This window comes from Leptodactylus fuscus, chromosome 11 (genome assembly GCF_031893055.1).
Source record: "Leptodactylus fuscus isolate aLepFus1 chromosome 11, aLepFus1.hap2, whole genome shotgun sequence".
Lineage (NCBI taxonomy): Eukaryota > Metazoa > Chordata > Amphibia > Anura > Leptodactylidae > Leptodactylus > Leptodactylus fuscus.
The window spans coordinates 34,531,541-34,545,487 of record NC_134275.1 but is presented as its reverse complement, the minus strand read 5'-3'; the positions used below and the strand labels follow the sequence as shown (position 1 = coordinate 34,545,487).

At 43.1% G+C, this 13,947-nt stretch overlaps 1 protein-coding gene across 2 annotated transcripts in view; it reads left to right on the top strand.

Annotated features, from left to right (window-relative positions):
* LOC142184988 (uncharacterized) overlaps positions 1 to 13,947 on the top strand; it is a 106,562-nt gene that overhangs the window by 53,866 nt on the left and 38,749 nt on the right. For both annotated transcript variants that reach the window (XM_075260185.1, XM_075260184.1), the window contains exon 3: positions 9,461 to 9,602. In XM_075260185.1, coding sequence (XP_075116286.1) covers positions 9,461 to 9,602 — 142 coding nt within the window. The remainder of the gene's footprint in view (positions 1 to 9,460; positions 9,603 to 13,947) is intronic.

The window sequence follows — 13,947 nt, the reverse complement described above, 5'->3', positions numbered from 1 at the left end:
TGTCACCAGAAAAATAAAGAAAATATAGCATCTAGTAATGTGAAGACAAACAACCCCAAAATCGCCAAAATCATTAGAACACAACTGGCTGCGGCAGGAAGGGAATATATAAGCTGTGCGAGCGAATATCAGGGGACTCCCCAGATTTACAGCTTGTGAGGGAACAGACACCAGAAGTGACCCCCAAAGTGACCCCCAGTTTGACTCCCCCAATCATAGGAGCTACTGGGACATAGTAGGGAATTTGGTGTCCCCAATGTCCTCCGCACAGCTTATATATTCCCTCTTTGCCATCCGCTGTGCAGTCACGTCTGGGATACTAATACTCACTACACCCCCTGATAAATTCTTTGAGGGGTGCAGTTTTCAAAATGGGGTCACTCCTTTGGGGAATCCACTTTTCTGGTACCTTACAGGCTCTACAAACATGACATGGCGTCCAGATACCAAACATCTGAATCTGTGCTCCAAAAGCCGCATCGCGCTCCTTCCCTTCTGCGCCCTGCTGTGTACCCCAACTGCAGATTATGCCCCATGTATGACACATGTATGACACTGGTGTACCCAGGATAACGTACGTAATGTCATATGTGGGTATATACTGATATTAGGGCACAGCCGGACACAGAAGGGAAGAACGGTTATTGGGTTTTTGGAGCACAGACGGTTTGGTTTTTGGATGCCATGACACTTTTGCAGAGCTGAAGCGCCAGTAAAGTGGAATCCCCTGATATGAGACCTTATTTTGGAAACTACACCCCTGAAGGATTCATCCAGGGGTAGACAGCATTTTAACCCCCAAATGTTGCTATAACTTATTATCCATAAATGAATACGCGGCTGATTGTGAAAGGTGAAAATGACCATTTTTCCAGGAATCCGTCATTTCAGTGCATAATATGTTGTGCCCGCCTTGTATCAGAGATGAACGCTCTAAAAGCTGTTGTGCCCGGGATACCCGCTTAACAGTGTTTGGAGTGTCTCTGCTGACAAAAGTCGGGCACAACATATCAGATACTGAAATGGCGAATCTCTGGAAAACTTCATTTTTAACTTCTCATTATCAGCCGCAATTTCATTTCTGGAAACCAAATAAATGCAACACTCAAGGGTTAAAAATTCTCGCTACACCACTTGATAAATCCCATCAGTGGGCTAGTGTCCAAAATGGCGTGACATGTCTGCGGATTCCACTTTATTGGCAATTCAGGGGCTTTGCAAAAGTGACGTCCAAAAACCAAACTGTGCGCCAAAAACCAAAATAGCGCTCCTTCCCTTCTGTGCCCGGCTGTACCCAAACAGCTGATTCTACCCACACATGGCATTAAGTCCGTTATCCAGGGTACACCAGTGTTATACATGTGGGCATACACCGCCATTTGGGTACACAGCAGGGCGCAGATGTGAAGGAGCGCTATGTGCTTTTGGAGTGCAGATTTAGATTGTTGGTGTTTGGACATCATGTCATATTTGCCGAGACCCTAAAATTTCCCCTACAAAATAGGGTCACTTCTTGGCGAATTCCAGTTTACTGTCACCTCCAGGGCTCTGAAAAAACAACATGGCGCCCCAAAAGTCCCTCTAACTCTGTACCCCAATAGCTAAAAAGCGCAGTGCTCCTTCCCTTCTGCGCCCTGCTGTGTGCCCAAGCAGCAGTTTACACCCACATATATAATTTTCTGCCCCTCGGGATGGCCCCTTAATAGTTTTAGGAGTGCAGGTCTCTGACAACACAAAGTGGGTGCAACGTATTGGGCACCGAGATGGCAGATTTCTTTAAAAATTTCAATTTTCATTCTGTACATTAATTTTTGGGAAGCATTTTTAGGCTCAAAATGATAATACCCCTTGATACATTCCTTGATGGGTGTAGTTTTTAAAATGGGGTCACATCTGAGGACTTTCCATTGTATTAGTACTTTAGGGGCTCTGCAGATACGACATGGCACCTGAAAACTATTCCAGCAATATCTGCCCTCCAAAAGCCAAATAGCGCTCTTCCCATTCTAAGCCCCACCATGTCCCCATACAGCAGATTATGGCCACATATGGGATATTGCCGTGTTCAGGAGAAATTGTGTAACAAACTGTGGGGGGCATTTTCTCTTTTAACCCCTTGTGAAAATGAAAACTTTGGGGATAAAGGGACATTTTAGTAATTTTTAACCTACACATCCCAAGGTTAGTAAAATCTGTGAAACGGCTATAGGGTCAAAATGCTCACTATACCCCTCAATGAATACCTTAAGGGGTCTAGTTTATAAAATGGGGTCATTTATGGGGGTTTTCAATTGTTTTGGTAACTCAAATCTTGTTTGAATGTGCAATGGGCCTGAAATATCTGCAAGCAAAATTTGTGTCTTGAAATCCAGTTGCTGCTCCCTTCTTTTTGGGCCCTGCCGTGCATCCATACATAGGATTAAGGCCACAAAGTGTACATTTTTGAACACGGGAGAAATGGGGCCATCTATTTTGGGGTGTTTTTCTTAATTTTCATGCCTTGTGTGCAAAAAAACTGCCTTTAAAATGACTCTTTTGTGTAAAAAATATGAGAATTTTTTGTTTGACGCAAATTCTTTTAAAACCTATGGGGTCAAAATACTCACTATACCCCTCAATGAATACCTCAAGGGGTCTAGTTTATAAAATGGTGTCATTTATGGGGGTTTTTAATTATTTTGGTAACTCAAATCTTGTTTGAATGCGCAATGGGCCTGAAACATTTAGAAGCAAAAATTGTGTCTTGAAATCCAGTTGGTGCTCCCTTCTTTTTGGGCCCTACCGTGCGTCCGTACATAGGATTAAGGCCACAAAGTGTACATTTTTGAACACAGGAGAAATGGGGTCATCTATTTTGGGGTGTTTTTCTTCATTTTCATGTGTTATGTGCAAAAAAACTGCCTATAAAATGACACTTGTGTAAAAAATATGATTTTTTTTTTTGTTTGACACAAATTTTCTCAAAACTTATGGGGTCAAAGTACTCTCTATACCCCTCAATGAATACCCTAAGGGGTCTAGTTTATAAAATGGGGTCATTTATGGGGGTTTTCAATTGCTTTGGTAACTCAAATCTTGTTTGAATGTGCAATGGGCCTAAAATATCTGCAAGCAAAATTTGTGTTTTGAAATCCAATTGGCCCTCCTTACCTCTTAGGCCCTACTATATGTGCGTACATAGGACTAAGGCCACAAAATGAACATATTTTAACACGGGAGAAGTGGGGTGATATATTTTGGGGTGTGTTTCTTCTTTTTGATGTGTTGTGTGCAAAAAAACTGGCTTTAAAATGACATATATTTGAAGAAAATGAAAATGTCATTTTTTTCATCATTTGTAATAATTCTTGCAAAACAATATTTATTTGATCAAAATACTCACTAAACCCCTCAAAGAATACCTGAAGGGGTCTAGTTTTCCAAATTGGGTCATTTAATGGGAGGTTCTGTCATTATTCCACCAATTCCTGTCTGCAAACAGAGCTTGGTACAGGAAAAAATGACAAACTCAAAATTTCCAAAATTTGCTTATAAACTTGATAAACTTGTAAATTGTCTAAGTTACTCAAATATGCTAAAATTATTTCAAATATGCTTGAAACACAAAAGGGACATTTGGAAGTATATAACTACTAACTTTTTTGCCCTGTATTATTGTGTATATGTGAGATATCGCAGCTAAAAATGGAAAACATTGAAAAATTTTCAAAATTTTCAGCATTTGCGAGTTTTTAAATAGATTTACACAAGTTATATCAGTCTAATTTTACCTTCTCAGTAAAGTACAACATGTCACGAAAAAACAATATCAGAATCGCTTGGATGCGCTATACTGTTACAGAATTATTCACTGATAAAGTGACACAGGGCAAATTTCCAAAATTTGGCTTGGTCATTAAGGTCCAAAATAGGCTGGTCACTAAGGGGTTAAGATTAATAGGGGTGCCCAAACTTTTTCATAGGACTGTATAAAGCTGGTGTGGAAAGTTTAGCAAAGCTGAGTTACATCCTCAATAGGAGCTGTAGTGACAGCCACATGTGCTGTATATTAACTGCAACCCAGCTCACCTAGGAATAGATAGTCCAAATGAATTGTTTCTAATGTGATAGCACTGTACAGTAGATGTGTGTGTGCAGATTCCAGACTATTATAACTAGCAGTAGTACTGTAACTGTACATGTTTGGAAAGGGGGGGGGGAGACTTCATACTGAATCTCAAACTGCATATTGATGTAATAGTTGATAAGGGGTTTGATCATCTTGATATATTATTGCAAGGTGTTTATGCTAGCACTACCACTGTGCCCATGCCATCACTAGCAGAAGTGAGGCGGGAATGCACAGCTGGATTTGGCTTCTGTTGCTGGGATCTCAGAAAATCTGACCTCTTCAGGTAGTTTTTTTTTTTTTTTTTTTTTTTTTTTATAAATTACTATTGATCATGACACTGCTCAATGGAGAATCTGTCATCCTGGGCAGAAAATGAAATTGAATACTTTGTCATTGGTGCAGCTTGTCCTTCTTTAGTTCAGGATAGTGACGTTGAATTTATGTGCAGGGAATGATACTCTGCAGCACACCAACATGCATCCCTCTGGTTATATTCCATTGGCTTTGATGTTTTGGTATTTCCATGGAGCCAGACAACTTTTTTTCAGCCTCTGACTCAAGACCAACATATCCACAATGTTTATTTAAGGTATACAGTCCTCTAGTCTAGTATAGAATGGGAGAGTGTCTGTCTGACTGGCGTAATAAGACCACTTTACACAGACTATCCCCTATAGATATTGCAGTAAATACTGTACACCTGCTATCCCAGGGAGCTATAGATCACTAATCCCTGAAGCTAATGCTTCTGATACATACGCCCATCTCTATTCAAAGATTAATACAGGTGAGTAGAGATAATAATATATATATTTTTATTTATATAGGGCCAATATATTTTGGACCACTTTACAAATCCTGGGGTTCATGCCCAGGCAAAATGGAACTTTACAGATAATAAATTAATTCACACAATAGGAGTAAGGGCCTTGCTCACAATAACTATCTAAGAGATCAACGTCAGTTTCTGTAGGGAATGAAATGGGTTGTCCTATTTTAAAAAAAAAAAAAAAAAAAATAGACATGGGGGGAGGATTAGAAAAGTCATTTCCACTTGCCTGCATCCTCCTCTCTGTTCCTCGCTGCCCTGCTCTGTCTGTATACAGCACTCTCTGTTTTGTACAGCTGAGAGCAGTGGTTGGAGATAGAGCACGTTCTTCTTTTTCCACCAAGGTGGATGTATTTACATGTTATATGGCTACTTTAAATTACATTTTGTGTAAATGTTCCATACATTACTGATGTTATTTTTAAACAGCTTTTCAAAAGATATATATATATATATATATATATATATATATATATATATATATATATATATATATATATATATTTTTTTTTATACTTTATTACCTTACTTCAGATGTTCATAGACCTGACAATATATCCCATGTTTTGCCGGGAAGGCAATCTGTCATCTTATGCATTATTTCTGATGAAACGTAGGTTTGTATTGGTAATCACCTGACTATTTAGTTTATGGGACCATTGGTGATAGTAGAGTGTACAGAGTTGTGGTCCTGCATGTGCACCGTTTCATTTACCGAGGGTATTTGGTTCCCCTTTTGTCATCAATGAAGGTAATCTCAGAAGTCAGACCCCCAAACAATTATGCATTAATCACCAATCCTGCCGGAAACCGTTCTGGTGGAGTGTTAATTGTGAGTCCCACAACAATCTGGTATTGATGAGCTATTGTAAGGGTAGGCCGCCCATATCATTGTTCCAGAAAATCCATATCAAATACAGCATTAGGATTTTTCATCTTAATTACGAAGTGGAGGCTCCATGCTAGTTTAGACTCATTCAGACAGAATCTGACCTTTCAGTCTTAACAGTAACTGGAAAATGACACAGTAGACTGTAAAATGTCAATATCATGTTTGTGAAAGACCAAAAGGGAAAATATTATCAACTGATAAAGATTAGAGATGAGCGAACACTAAAATGTTCGAGGTTCGAAATTCGATTCGAACAGCCGCTCACTGTTCGAGTGTTCGAATGGGTTTCGAACCCCATTATAGTCTATGGGGAACATAAACTCGTTAAGGGGGAAACCCAAATTCGTGTCTGGAGGGTCACCAAGTCCACTATGACACCCCAGGAAATGATACCAACACCCTGGAATGACACTGGGACAGCAGGGGAAGCATGTCTGGGGGCATAAAAGTCACTTTATTTCATGGAAATCCCTGTCAGTTTGCGATTTTCGCAAGCTAACTTTTCCCCATAGAAATGCATTGGCCAGTGCTGATTGGCCAGAGTACGGAACTCGACCAATCAGCGCTGGCTCTGCTGGAGGAGGCGGAGTCTAAGATCGCTCCACACCAGTCTCCATTCAGGTCCGACCTTAGACTCCGCCTCCTCCGGCAGAGCCAGCGCTGATTGGCCGAAGGCTGGCCAATGCATTCCTATGCGAATGCAGACTTAGCAGTGCTGAGTCAGTTTTGCTCAACTACACATCTGATGCACACTCGGCACTGCTACATCAGATGTAGCAATCTGATGTAGCAGAGCCGAGGGTGCACTAGAACCCCTGTGCAAACTCAGTTCACGCTAATAGAATGCATTGGCCAGCGCTGATTGGCCAATGCATTCTATTAGCCCGATGAAGTAGAGCTGAATGTGTGTGCTAAGCACACACATTCAGCACTGCTTCATCAAGCCAATACAATGCATTAGCCAGTGCTGATTGGCCAGAGTACGGAATTCGGCCAATCAGCGCTGGCCAATGCATTCTATTAGCCCGATGAAGTAGAGCTGAATGTGTGTGCTAAGCACACACATTCAGCACTGCTTCATCAAGCCAATACAATGCATTAGCCAGTGCTGATTGGCCAGAGTACGGAATTCGGCCAATCAGCGCTGGCTCTGCTGGAGGAGGCGGAGTCTAAGGTCGGACCTGAATGGAGACTGGTGTGGAGCGATCTTAGACTCCGCCTCCTCCAGCAGAGCCAGCGCTGATTGGCCGAATTCCGTACTCTGGCCAATCAGCACTGGCTAATGCATTGTATTGGCGTGATGAAGCAGTGCTGAATGTGTGTGCTTAGCACACACATTCAGCTCTACTTCATCGGGCTAATAGAATGCATTGGCCAGCGCTGATTGGCCGAATTCCGTACTCTGGCCAATCAGTGCTGGCCAATGCATTCTATTAGCTTGATGAAGCAGAGTGTGCACAAGGGTTCAAGCGCACCCTCGGCTCTGATGTAGCAGAGCCGAGGCTGCACAAGGGTTCAAGCGCACCCTCGGCTCTGATGTAGGAGAGCCGAGGGTGCACTTGAACCCTTGTGCACCCTCAGCTCTGCTACATCAGAGCCGAGGGTGCGCTTGAACCCTTGTGCACACTCTGCTTCATCAAGCTAATAGAATGCATTGGCCAGCGCTGATTGGCCAATGTATTCTATTAGCCCGATGAAGTAGAGCTGAATGTGTGTGCTAAGCACACACATTCAGCTCTACTTCATCGGGCTAATAGAATGCATTGGCCAGCGCTGATTGGCCAGAGTACGGAACTCGACCAATCAGCGCTGGCTCTGCTGGAGGAGGCGGAGTCTAAGATCGCTCCACACCAGTCTCCATTCAGGTCCGACCTTAGACTCCGCCTCCTCCAGCAGAGCCAGCGCTGATTGGCCGAATTCCGTACTCTGGCCAATCAGCACTGGCTAATGCATTGTATTGGCGTGATGAAGCAGTGCTGAATGTGTGTGCTTAGCACACACATTCAGCTCTACTTCATCGGGCTAATAGAATGCATTGGCCAATCAGCGCTGGCCAATGCATTCTATTAGCGTGAACTGAGTTTGCACAGGGGTTCTAGTGCACCCTCGGCTCTGCTACATCAGATTGCTACATCTGATGTAGCAGTGCCGAGTGTGCATCAGATGTGTAGTTGAGCAAAACTGACTCAGCACTGCTAAGTCTCTGCATTCGCATAGGAATGCATTGGCCAGCCTTCGGCCAATCAGCGCTGGCTCTGCCGGAGGAGGCGGAGTCTAAGGTCGGACCTGAATGGAGACTGGTGTGGAGCGATCTTAGACTCCGCCTCCTCCAGCAGAGCCAGCGCTGATTGGTCGAGTTCCGTACTCTGGCCAATCAGCGCTGGCCAATGCATTCTATTAGCCTGATGAAGTAGAGCTGAATGTGTGTGCTTAGCACACACATTCAGCTCTACTTCATCAGGCTAATAGAATACATTGGCCAATCAGCGCTGGCCAATGCATTCTATTAGCTTGATGAAGCAGAGTGTGCACAAGGGTTCAAGCGCACCCTCGGCTCTGATGTAGCAGAGCTGAGGGTGCACAAGGGTTCAAGTGCACCCTCGGCTCTCCTACATCAGAGCCGAGGGTGCGCTTGAACCCTTGTGCAGCCTCGGCTCTGCTACATCAGAGCCGAGGGTGCGCTTGAACCCTTGTGCACACTCTGCTTCATCAAGCTAATAGAATGCATTGGCCAGCACTGATTGGCCAGAGTACGGAATTCGGCCAATCAGCGCTGGCCAATGCATCCCTATGGGAAAAAGTTTATCTCACAAAAATCACAATTACACACCCGATAGAGCCCCAAAAAGTTATTTTTAATAACATTCCCCCCTAAATAAAGGTTATCCCTAGCTATCCCTGCCTGTACAGCTATCCCTGTCTCATAGTCACAAAGTTCACATTCTCATATGACCCGGATTTGAAATCCACTATTCGTCTAAAATGGAGGTCACCTGATTTCGGCAGCCAATGACTTTTTCCAATTTTTTTCAATGCCCCCGGTGTCGTAGTTCCTGTCCCACCTCCCCTGCGCTGTTATTGGTGCAAAAAAGGCGCCAGGGAAGGTGGGAGGGGAATCGAATTTTGGCGCACTTTACCACGTGGTGTTCGATTCGAACATGGCGAACACCCTGATATCCGATCGAACATGTGTTCGATAGAACACTGTTCGCTCATCTCTAATAAAGATTAATCCTCAAAAATTGACAGATGCCCTTTAAAGGGATTGTCCAAGATCAGTTATTGAATAGTTGCAGAGCTGCAGTGGTATGGCTCAGCCAGTATGTAGTGTACTGAGCCCTCTGCTTCTGCTATTCTCCAGGATCAATCTGATCTATAAGCAGTCCTTTAAAGCTATAGAATCCTGTGTGGAAAAACTAAAGTACATTTAGTAGGTTGATTTCAGCGTTGTAGTTTTACCAGTTGAAGCTAATCTAGGGAAATATACTGCTCATATCTAACTTTTTGGGAATATTTTTTTTTTTTTTTTTTAAATCTACAGTTATGTATCCACCTCATCCTTGTTACAATAAAACATTAAGAGAATAATCCTTTTTTCTTTTTTTTCCCCCTAATGGTGAATGTGAAGTCTGTGAATAAAGGGAACTCAACAGAGCCATCACCAAGTTCACCTGCTGAAATGTCTACACTACGTTTAGATCTAGAAGAAAAGATCTTGTCTATCCTTGAGAAGGCGCACGCTGCTGATTGCAGATCATCCCATCTGCAAGGTAAGCCATACACTGTGTCCCAACCATACACTGTGAGGTGTCTGGCTGCTACCCTTGTGCCTTTAGCAGAGCATGCAAGTCAAGAAGTTTGAACACTTAAGCCCCTTGCAAATTACCGTGGGCAAGATCAGGGTGCCATTCATATTTTTCCCAGATAGCACACTGACCCATTCATTTCTATGGGCCCTTGCACACGACTGTGATTTCCACGGACCAGTGTGCGGGCCAAGAGTCCATGCTGCAAAATATAGAGCAAGTTCTATTCTGTTCAGTGTTTGTGGAACAGACTTGCCTATAGAAGCCTATGGGAGACTAAAAACTTGTATTTGCAGACAAGCTAGGGACATTTTTCACCCTTTTTTGGGCAGAAATCCGGTAGGCACTTATCATGATCTTTGGGGCCTGCAGGTAACCGCTTTTTTAAAGAGGACTTTTCACCATTTTGCACACAGGCAGTTCTATATACTGCCGGAAAGCTGACAGTGCGCTGAGTTCAGCACACTGTCGGCTTTCCCGATCTGTGCCCGGTGTGAAGAGCTTACGGTCCGGTACCGTAGCTCTTCTATGGTCAGAAGGGCGTTTCTGACAGTTAGCCAGAGACGTCCTTCTTCACAGCACAGCCAATCGCGCTGTGCTGTGAGAGCCGGGAGGAACGCCCCCTCCCTTTGCTCGCAGTACTCGTCCGTAGACTAGCATTATCAGGGAGGGAGGAGGGAGTTCCTCCCGGCTCTCACAGCACAGCGCGATTGGCTGTGCTGTGAAGAAGGACGTCTCTGGCTAACTGTCAGAAACGCCCTTCTGACCATAGAAGAGCTACGGTACCGGACCGTAAGCTCTTCACACCGGGCACAGATCGGGAAAAGCCGACAGTGCGCTGAACTCAGCGCACTGTCAGCTTTCCGGCAGTATATAGAACTGCCTGTGTGCAAAATGGTAAAAGGTCCTCTTTAAGCGGATTAGGAAACCTGAACGCAGGTGTGAACCCCAGTGTAAGGCTTAGGATGCATGTTGACGTAAAGTTGCCTTTTCCATCTTGCAGTGTGTTTTTGAGCCAAAGCCAGGACTGGATTTAGCAAAAGGGAGAACTATAAGAACGTTCTTTCCTTTAGAAGCCACTATTGGCTTTTGCTTAAAAAACTGGAGGAATATCTGCAACAAAAACTCCGCTTTCCCACAGTGTGTGACCTCTGTCTAGCTCAGGAAATATTTTGGATCTCTTTTTGCAGTAGTCTGCTTTCTAATGCCCTTGATCGGGCTGTGTTCATAGAAACTTACTGTATTCTCTACAGGGTTTTGTCCCTCGAGCAGATTTCAGGGACTGTGGGTATGAGTGTATTTGGGTACATAAAGAACATCCAGAGACCAGAAATGCGTAAATTCACTGTTTATGCATTTGCGGAGGCCATAATAAACTTAAAAGGGGCAGATTCACTATAAAGAATTCATCAGGCTCCTGGTCAGCTCACTTCACTAAGCTTTTGTTTATTTTTTTTTCCCCTGGAGATTATAACAACATAATGGAGAGCCACGTCTTTAACATATTAGGTCAGCTTGTACTACATAAGTATGATGTGTTGTCTCAGCTAATAGCAACACCATGGTGTTGGCATGCATATAATTCCAAAAATGTTCACATTTTTATGGTTTATCCTAGAGTCCAAGGAAGATCTGTGAAATTGTCTGCTTATTGTGGATCAATTGAAATGATAGACAGAGATATATTTGGAGGGACAGACAGACAGCTAATCATAAGAACAAAGATAAGATCTATCTTCCTGGATCAATCTGTAGGATTATTAAGTATAAATGTTGGCTGTGTTTGTGGAATGCTTGGATGACTGTGTAGGTCTTCAGTCAGACCTCTTACTATAAACACATGCACTCAGCCTCCCCTCCCTGGTGTGGGTGCGAGGTTAACATATCCTTTTCAACACGTTTCCTTATGAGGAGAAGAATTCCTTTACAATGCCTTACTCAGAATAATCCTCCAGAAATCCCTCCGCAGGATGACCCAGTAAGGATTGAGAAACAAGGCTGCCATAATTTGTAAAAATCACCTTCCTCCTACTCCCCTTCTTTTCTCCACTACTTTGGTATTGTCATAGTTACTGTGTGAGGAACGTAGAAACAGCACAGCAGCCCTCACTGCAGTTGTGGTGCTGTTTTATGGCTATTTATTTCCTTTTGTGGGATTTTTGTTAACAGAAAATGATAAATGAAAAGAGAAATCTTGTTTTTTGACAGTGAACCTTCCATTAATATTTATTGCGGAATTTTAATCGTTCACCATCTCAAAAGTTTGTTTTATTATTTTGTGCTTTCAGAGAACAAGAAAACTAGCATTAGCACTGAACTGTTACTGTCACAAATCCAGTCCCAACCACAAGTCTAATGACCTGAACTGGCAGTGTCATAGGGATCTACGATGCTGAAATTTGGGTCACTGAACCCACAGTCGAAATGGGAGTTTAAAATGTATTATGTTCCTTTATAATATGCATGTGTGAATCCAGCCTTAGGCTAAGGCCCCACGAGGCGTCCTGCATAAAAAAGCACAGTGGTAAAAAAAAAAACTGTGGTGGCAACATATGGTAGTTCTTCCCGCAGAGGTTTCCTCTGCGGACTTTTTTTCAATTCTATCTATAGGAAAACCGCCGGTGTTTCCATAGGTATAATTGACATGCTGTGATTTCCAAAACCTCACCGGTTTGGGAAATCGTGGCGTGTTTGCACCACAGTTTTTTCTGGGCATGGGATTCTCTAGTTTCCACAGTGTGGGTCCCCAGCCTAAATGACAGACTGATGGCAAAAAAAATGACTGATAAAGGAGTCCCATAGTGTGAGGCTTTGTGGTGTCAGGTGGAAAAAGTAAATTGCAAACCAATAAATCCTGTACAGCTATATTTAAAGCAATTTTGGGTCATAATGTTGAATACAAGCAGGCATTTGTAATGAAATATTTGATAGTTTTACTGAGCACATCTATAGGATTGGCATTCTGATCTATTTAACAAATTTGTTTTTATATTTTTTTTTTTCCCTCTGGGAAGAGGTATTTTTGATGCATCTACCCAAATGCATCAATCAAAAATACCTTGCGAGATTATGCCATTTGCTTGATCCACCTTTACAAAACACAGGTACAGGTACAACAAAGGTATTACAGCTTGTCAGATGTTATGCACTGGCAAATGGTGATGTAGGTTTTAAGATAAATGTGCTGCCAGACAGTGTGCTGGATGCACCACAGCTGCAGTCCGTTTCGGGGTGACCTGTGCTTTCACTTACAGAGGACCTTTCGCTAACTCCAGTTCTTAACCTCTGTTAATAGATGCTGCTACACGGATTCCAGTACTACTGTCATTTCTTTTCCTTAGCTCCCACAGTTTCCAAGCAATAAATGGAGTTAGTCTTGGTGATAGATAAGTTAGGAGCAGCAAGGGGGCATGATACAGATCTCCAATGAGTCAGCCAGTGTCAGTGCTCAGCACAGCCTTTGCCTTCTCCTCCTGACTACAGAGCCTAAATGGCATATCTGACACCAAAACATGGTGGGGGATGGAGAGAGTTACAACTGTGCCAGAATGAGTGCAGTAGTATCCATTATATCATACAAAGAACTTGACTTGGAACAGGTGGTGAAAGGTCCTCTTAAGTGAAATGTGCTCTGTGTATGTATAGCAGAGGCTGCTGTGCTGATGACTCCTCTCTGCTGTGCATACACATAGAGCAGACTGTGATCACAGACACTTCCGGTGCACTGTCGAAGCTCATTAGCATATGCATAAAAACATCTGCTGAGGCAATTTACATACTAAATGTAGGTGTGAAATAGCCTCTCTAAAGGCTATGCAAGGATGTGCTTATCTAAAAATGACATTTCCCAAATTTCCCAACGATAGAGGCCCCTTAAAGGACGTCTATCATTGGGATTTTACATTTTTTTTTTAACTAAACTTATCTTCACATAACCTTTAGAAAGACTACTGTATACATACTTTTTGTTTCCTGATCGTTGTAGCATTTTCATGAAAAACCCGTTTTCTTCTTATGTAAATCAGTCTTCTGGGGAGCTCAGGGGGCGTTTTCCCCTCCTGCGAGCACCCCCGTGTCTTCATCCTGGACCTGCATCGCTGCCCCCTTCTTGCTTGCTGTTTACTCCTTCCCCTCTTCTTTCCTCCCTTGTCCCATCAGTGTGAATGAAATCTTGTGCATGCGCTGTATGCTCGGCCACTTCAGCTTTGGGCCTGAGCGTACAGCACATGCTCCGGACACCATCTTGGAAGGGGGAGGAGTGAACAGTAAGCAAGAAAGGGGCAGCGATACAGGTCCAGGATGATGACGT